This window comes from Lolium rigidum, chromosome 4, assembly GCF_022539505.1.
Source record: "Lolium rigidum isolate FL_2022 chromosome 4, APGP_CSIRO_Lrig_0.1, whole genome shotgun sequence".
NCBI lineage: Eukaryota > Viridiplantae > Streptophyta > Magnoliopsida > Poales > Poaceae > Lolium > Lolium rigidum.
Genome location: NC_061511.1, coordinates 82,702,902 through 82,710,910, shown reverse-complemented (window position 1 = coordinate 82,710,910; position 8,009 = coordinate 82,702,902). Strand labels below are relative to the sequence as shown.

At 45.7% G+C, this 8,009-nt stretch overlaps 1 protein-coding gene across 1 annotated transcript; it reads right to left on the bottom strand.

Moving 5' to 3' along the window:
* Positions 1-238: 238 nt before the first annotated feature.
* Positions 239-4,802, bottom strand: LOC124649142 (mitochondrial dicarboxylate/tricarboxylate transporter DTC-like). The gene is made up of 6 exons (XM_047188809.1): positions 4,662-4,802; positions 3,419-3,502; positions 2,831-2,892; positions 1,523-1,884; positions 684-898; positions 239-604 (listed from the first exon to the last, which is right to left on the bottom strand). The coding sequence occupies exons 1-6, from the start codon at positions 4,785-4,787 to the stop codon at positions 548-550; spliced, it is 906 nt and encodes a 301-aa protein (XP_047044765.1). The 5' UTR covers positions 4,788-4,802; the 3' UTR covers positions 239-547.
* Positions 4,803-8,009: the final 3,207 nt, after the last annotated feature.

The following is an 8,009-nucleotide window of genomic DNA, read 5'->3' as shown; positions in this document are numbered from 1 at the left end:
ACACATCATTAGACTATGACTGACACTGAATATGCTAAAAATTCAAATTAAATATCAAATTTAAATTTATTTGAGGTCTAAAAGGGATGCTTGCATGCTGCTCACCTTAAAATCCTTCATTTTAACTTCATACTCCTACCTTCAACCTCAATTTAAGATGTTTTCGTAGGTAAAAGTAGCCTTCACAAACATGTAGGCTGCCAACACAAATTTCCACATTGTACCATACAAGATCACAAGAGAAACGTCTCAAAGATTTCTGTAATATCTGGTCTCATTCAATTCAATGGCACAAGAAGGTAGTGTCCCCAATTATTGCCAAAAAAAAGGTAGTATGCCCTCTTAACTTAAGTATCCCGCCAAAAAAATGCCCAATTACAACAAATAATACGATTATTATAACAATGTCAAGAGTACCACAGCAAATGTAAGCTACGGTAAAATTGCTTAAACTCTGTCTACCAAAAGCCAACCACCATAATGCAAAGCTGCTGGAATGTTATTAAATGTGTCGAGCAAGGATGGATACTGTTTCCAATTAGAGATCTTATATGCCAATCTTCTTCTCAAACTTCTGGATTTGATTCAAGAAGATCCACGTCATCTGCACAAAGTAGCTTAATGAGTATGCTGCATGTTACCGATTAGAAACAAAAGTTATCTGTCTGTCATGTAGCCATTACCATGACATGGGGGGCAATCCTGACACAATATACAGGAAAGCCGGTGTAGAACTTCAACGGGCCACCGCTCTTTAAGGTTTGCATGGCACAGTCCAAAGACCCGGTGTATGGGTACTTTCCAGTCGCATCAGGCTGCATCTTTTGAATTTGAGTTTTCACAAAATCAAACGGCAAACTGCATGCCGCCGCAAAGAATCCAGAAATGGCACTGGCTCCTGCAAACCAAGTAAGAAATTTTATAACGGAGATGAATAGCCTAAATAGAGGCAAACGTATTATGCTCCCAAATAGTTTGTAGCATGAAGTGTTTGACAAAAATATAAAACCTAGCATTTTCATTACATCCATCAACAACTGTTGACACCACTGAAATGGTAATAAGGTTAAAGGATTACTCGCACTGGTGTTGATAGTTGATGCGGTGTAAATTAAATGGGTATTATAGTAGAAGGTGGAGAGAGGCTGCAGCAGCAGCAGTTGGGTGTAAATTGTACTCCCTCCGATCCTAAATAACTGTCGGACTGTCAATGCATTACTCATTTTGTAATTAAATCCTTCCAAAAGTTAGCATTGATGGTTTGTCTCCGAACGGACCATGCACGCAAACTATCTCTCACCTGATTAAAGTTGTCGCTCACATGCATGCGTGCCAGGTCAGCTAGCCTTTTTTTTTCCACTCGCTCTAGCAGGAACATGATGGAGTGCGGGTTAATTAGCTGGTAAATGTGAGGTTTTTTTCGCAAAATGGTTCATCCGACAGTTTTTCTGGATCGGAGGAAGTAACTGTTTCAGACAAAACTTTTTCAGACAAAACAGAAAGAATCTTGAACTAGTCTTACCAACAACAGTCGAAATTTCTCCAGCGCCGAATTTGTCCCTGAATAGCTCAACACTCTGGTCATAGGACGCAAGCATACCCATATTCAGTGACATGGCTCTCACCACAGTTGGGCCAGCACCCTTCCAAAGTGCAAGGACACCTTCGTCAGCAGAGATACGGTAGAGTGCCTGAAATGCATTCTTGTAGTGACGCCGCTGTGCTGCTGGTAAGGTCGAATCAGCTTGCATCCTAATGAGCGCCAAATCAGCAGGACTACCAACAGTGGCGCCAATCGCTCCAGCAGTTAGGCCAATAAAGGCTTTTTGAATAAGTGGCAATGGCTTCCCATCATTTGCCTCAATTGCTTTGTTTGTCAGAACCCTAAGAGAAGAAATAAGATACCAAACTGCAAATTAGAAGCAATGCAATGATAAACCTAATTAATCCAACTCTAAAATGTACACATCAATTACAGCGATGGCACAGACCCAATATCAATACCAGTTTAATAACTAGACACTCCATATCAAACTATCTATGGGTCAAATTGCCAAACAAAAAATTACAACAATTTATTTGATCGTCTACAAAAATAAAATAAAAAGTAATGCTCTGAAAAAGAGAACCATATTATCACATTGTGATCCTAAAAGTCACTTAAAAGTAGCTCAGCTCATCAACCAAAGCTGTATAAGTAAGCATATTTCTGTGAGATATTAATCAGCAAGACAATACCAGCTAGGAAGCAGTATAGTAACTGGGTGCTTGGTTCTCTGTTGTCCATGTAAAATATGTATCACATGATATCAGTAAATGTGATCGTATGTTCGGGGTCTCATGATATCAGCAAATACCATCCAAAGTTTACCCAAAGTTTTGTTGTGGATGGACTTCATACTATAACATTTGGATGTACTTCATGCTATAACATTTTAATATGTAAAATTTCATAGCAAACAAGAGTTAAGGGACTTGTACAGATTATTATGTCATAGCGTGAAGTAAAGCACCAGCAACTGCAGGCTTTCCTGCATTTGACTGATATTCTAGAATTGCTGTCCCTAATGTATTAGGTGGAGAGACCTGGAGCTTTTGTGCAACTTGACAATTCATAGGATGATTATCCAGACATATGCATTTCTTTTAAAAGAACAACATACTACTAGAGAACCAGATCTTGGTTCATCAAATACTGGGCAAGCAATAAAATAAAAGCATCGACAATTTACAGTACTATCTTGGTTCATCAAATACTGTGCAAGCAGTAAAATATAAGAATTAACAATTTACAGTACTGTATCCATTAACCAAGCAAAACTATACAAACCTGAAGGATCCAAGACGAGCAGTTGTATAGGTAGCTTGCCTCAGTAAACCGGCTGACAAACCCTGTCAGAAAAATGCACAACTTGAAGCAACAACCCAATTGAAGAAACAGCAAATACTGTGTTGTCCTAGGTGGAACACCACCACATATCTGGTGCTGCAAACAGTACGATTTAGCTTGGGTGGTTCATTTCGCACAAATTTGCGGTGAATTTTGCTTTAGATTGCCTGTCACTGTCTGGGCCATGCCATGTGAGCCATGCCAGCTAGTTTTTCTTATTAGTTCGATGAAATAGGAGAGGATGGACTGTGTGATACATCTTGCACCTAAAACTGTGACTACCTGATGATTTTGGGCGACTAGTGCCCCAAAGAATGGGGTTCCTTGTAGCCCCATGTTTTTTATGTTTAAGGTGAGAAATAAATGTACATATTAGGAACTAAAATAGTAAATACTAAGGATTATTTTCATGTTAAATTTGTTTTAGTAAGACACATATGTCTAGTACACATGCACCGACGCCAGAAGAAAACCCACATACATCAATGATTTTTCCCGATAGGAATAAAAGCATCCACGATAACAAACCTTGTAAAAGGAACTAGGGCCACCTTCAGCAAGCATCTTCTTTGTGACCTGAGCTGCAGATCCCTCGCCTAATTGGATCTTCACCTGAAACCAATAACAGGAAACATTATAGGACTCCCAACATTAAATAGAGGCTAGATATAAAGCACAAGTGCCAAGTATGTACACATCTGTGACAAGGCATGCCATAAATAGACAGACAGCAAGAGATATTTGCCCAAGTCTGTTCCAGCAAAAGTTGATAGCATGGTTTATATTTCGTGATCATCAGCCATCGAAGGCTATGGCAGGTATTCCAATTGGTGAGCGTCCCTCCACTCTCTAGTAAAATCACCCAACTGAACTACGACGGTGTGTTTCTCAAGTCTCAACTAGACTAATTTCGCAAGCATTGAAGCGTTACAGCAGCAGATGCTACCAGAAGGACATCTCAAGATGGACAAACTATTCTAAATCGAATTCGTGAAAAATGCAGTGAAGGCACACAAACATGCAGATCTTCTGGAAGAGAACATAACAGCACAGCACAGCCCAGCTTTAGTGCAACCTCAATGGATCTAAGCAAACACATCGAGCAAATTCCATGGTCTCCACTGTCCAGTAAAATCACCCAACTGGACTACGATGGCGTGTTACTCAGTTAGCCTAGTTTCGCAAGCATTGAAACGCTACAGCAGCAGATACTAACAGAAGGACATCTCAAGATGAACAAACTATTCTAAATCCAATTCATGAAAAATGCAGTGAAGGCACACAAACATAGAGATCTTCTGGAAGAGAAGATAACAGCACGGACCAGCTTTAGTGCAGCCTCAGTGGATCTAAGCAAACACATCGAGCAAATCCCATGGTGGATAACGATAACGGATGGTGTGGGGCGAAAGGCCCATCGCTAGTACTTACTTACATTTATCCATGGGACGGCATACTCCACCTCACAGATCTAAGAATGGCCACTCTCAGACATCAATCTGCACTCCACTCCTGCGAGGGAGCTCGGTCGAGGCCGCATCCGCGTCACCAGATCTAACCGACACAGATGCGCGGATTCTACCCACCCGATCCATCACTCGGCGTAGCGCGCACCCACCATAACCTACCACGGATCTAACCCTGATGAGAGGGGCGCTTCACTACACCAGCCGTTCCCATCAACCATACCCGATCCCTCCGCCGTGTCAGTCCGAGCGAGCCGGAGAGCGGGAAGGGAGCGCGCGCGTGAGGGTGGGCACATGATCCGTACCTTGATCATGTCGACGGGCTGGATGACGCAGGTGGCGAGCATCCCGGAGGCGCCGCCATTGACGAAGGGCTTGATGGTCTTCCAGACGCCGCCGGGCGCCGCCGCCTGCTGCTTGGCGTCCGCCATCTCCGTCCGAGGCCTGCCGGCGAGATCTGGCCGGGCTGGGAGCGGAGCAGGCGAGGGCGATGCGAGCGAGGAAGGGCGCTGGTGGAGGAGGCCTAGATCGCTGGTGCCGTTGCGCTTTTTATTATTGACGATGACGAAGGCGACCCGAGCAGATAATAATAGAAATAGAAAATAATAATAAGTGGTAAAATACTTCTCGCACGTAAAGGTGTGTAAAGCTGCGTCGCCTTCTCGTGAGCGCCGTCACGGATGCGCTCGTGGGCGCGGTGTAGGGACGGAGACGGTTGGGGACTTTTGACGGGTCGCTGACGGGTGGGCCACCGGGTTGGAGGAACTTGTGGGGAGGACAATGCGCTGTGCTGCTGGTGGTGTATGGGATGGGTCCGTGGAGATTTGGGAGTTGGGATCTCGTGGATGGCCCAATTGGGGGACGGAGAAACGGACGCTGGGTTCTCGTCCAATCGCGTTGTGGCCTCTTGGTCGATGCCTTCAAAAGTTCGGCCTTAAAAAAACGGAGATTAATATTAAGCACTTTTGCATAAAAAATACCCGTGCACATACTCTGTGTTTTTTTTAATGGAAAGGTCCTTCGGACCCCAAGGAAAGGAAAAATTACAACCAAGTCCCTATTTTTTTATAACAAACACCCCACAAAGATCCTTGAAAACGCGATCGAGTCTAGAGCCGTCGCCAACGGTTGTTGACTTGTCGGCGCGACCGCCGCTTCCTCCACCGGGGACGAGACCACTTGGGGAAGAAGCGCTGCTCACCGTCACGCCAGAGTCAGAAAAGATCCTCCATCGAAGGAGGAGGAAGCTCGAATCGAATTGGAGGTCGCGCGCAGCAGGGCCAATCCTATGGCCGAAGATAGCGGCGGCCGAAGTTAGGGTGTGTTTGGTAGGTCGGCCAGACTCTGATATTCCCACCTCAACCGAGTTTTAGCTGTTTGTTAGCCCGGCTCTGCCCTCTCAGCCCTGCCCACCTCGTGCAAAAAGGGGGCTCTCAGCCCTGCCGGGTTGTGAAGCTCAAATTGAGCTTCACACCTCAGCCTGGCCGAGTTGACCCGAGAAATCCCGTCGCACGCGCCCGCGAATCGTTTTCCGCCCCGTCCAGATGCGCCCTTTCGTTCTCGAGAAATCCTCCATGTTTCCCTCACCCACGTGGCCGAGCCGCCTCTCCATCCTCCCCAAATCCCGCCGCCGGTCTTTGCCCCCACGTTCCTCTCTCCCTCTCAGCCGCCCTCCCTCAACAGCCGCCGAGCTAGACGGCGCGCCGCCCTCCTGTGCACGCCGGAGAAATCCACATCTAGGCCATGGAGGTCGGGTTACCTAGAAGCACGTCACCCCATCCCTAGCAGGCTGCCGCGCCGGACGAGGATGTCCATGTCTCCCGGCGGCAGCAGGTCGTCTACAACGTCCCCATCTGCAGCAGGCCGCCCCGTCCCGATCCGCCTCCAGGACGTTCTCGGCGACGCCTGATACGTCTCCGACGTATCGATAATTTCTTATGTTCCATGCTACATTATTGATGATATCTACATGTTTTATACACATTATATGTCGTATTTATGCATTTTCCGGCACTAACCTATTAACAAGATGCCGAAGAGCCAGTTGTTGTTTTCTACTGTTTTTGGTTTCATAAATCCTACAATAGAAATATTCTCGGAATTGGACGAAATCAACGCCCAGGGTCCTATTTTTGCACGAAGCTTCCAGAAGACCGAGGGGGAAAGGAAGTGGGGCCACGAGGCGCCGCCACACTAGGGCGGCGCGGCCCGAGTCTTGGCCGCGCGGCCCTAGCGTGTGGGGCCCTCGTGTGGCCCCCTGCGTTGCCCTTCCGCCTACTTAAAGCCTTCGTCGCGAAACCCCCGATGCGAGAGCCACGATACGGAAAACCTTACGAGACGCCGCCGCCGCCAATCCCATCTCGGGGATTCTGGAGATCACCTCCGGCACCCTGCCGGAGAGGGGAATCATCTCCCGGAGGACTCTTCACCGCCATGGTCACCTCCGGAGTGATGAGTGAGTAGTTCACCCCCGGACTATGGGTCCATAGCGGTAGCTAGATGGTCGTCTTCTCCTTATGTGCTTCATTGTTGGATCTTGTGAGCTGCCTAACATGATCAAGATCATCTATCTGTAATACTATATGTTGTGTTTGTCGGGATCCGATGGATAGAGAATACTATGTTATGTTAATTATCAATCTATTACCTATGTGTTATTTATGATCTTGCATGCTCTCCGTTATTAGTAGAGGCTTGATGTCTACGGGAGCTTCTATTCTTGTAGACAGTGTTGGGCCTCCAAGAGCAGAGGTTTGTAGAACAGCAGCAGTTTTCCCTTAAGTGGATCACCCAAGGTTTATCGAACTCAGGGAGGAAGAGGTCAAAGATATCCCTCTCATGCAACCCCGCAACCACAAAGCAAGAAGTCTCTTGTGTCCCCAACACACCTAATAGGTGCACTAGTTCGGCGAAGAGATAGTGAAATACGGGTGGTATGAATGAATATGAGCGAGTAGTAATGGCACCGGAAAATAGCTTGTCTGGCGTGTGGTTGATGGTGGTAATATGGTAGCGATGAGTAACGCAATAGAAACAGTAAACAAGCAGCGATAGCAGTATTTAGGAACAAGGCCTAGGGAATAGACTTTCACTAGTGGACACTCTCAACTTTGATCACATAACAGAATAAATAAATGCATACTCTACACTCTCTTGTTGGATGATGAACACATTGCGTAGGATTACACGAACCCTCAATGCCGGAGTTAACAAGCTCCACAATTCAATGTTCATATTTAAATAACTTTAGAGTGCATGAAAGATCGACACGACTAAACCAAGTACTAGCACAGCATGCACACTATCACCTTCACACTATGTAGGAGGAATAGATCACATCAATACCATCATAGCAATAGTTAACTTCATAATCTACAAGAGATCACAATCATAGCCTACGCCAAGTACTAACACGAATGCACACACTGTCACCATTACACCGTGCAGGAGGAATAAAACTACTTTAATAACATCACTAGAGTAGCACATAGATAAATTGTGATACAAAACACATTGCAATCATAAAGAGATATAAATAAGCACTTCACTATGTCATTCATAACGGTGAATAAGTATTCGTGAAATATAGCCTAAGAGACCCACACGGTGCACACACTGTCACCTTTACACACGTGGGACAAGGAGTCTCCGGA

Bases quoted from the DNA above. Each gene is read 5' to 3' on its own strand.
- LOC124649142 (XM_047188809.1), bottom strand. From the start codon at position 4,787: ATGGCGGACGCCAAGCAGCAGGCGGCGGCGCCCGGCGGCGTCTGGAAG. The intron at 899-1,522 runs GTAAGACTAGTT...CTTGGTTTGCAG, and splicing joins AGAAATTTCGACTGTTGTTG to GAGCCAGTGCCATTTCTGGA. The intron at 605-683 runs GTAATGGCTACA...TACTTTGTGCAG, and splicing joins GGATTGCCCCCCATGTCATG to ATGACGTGGATCTTCTTGAA.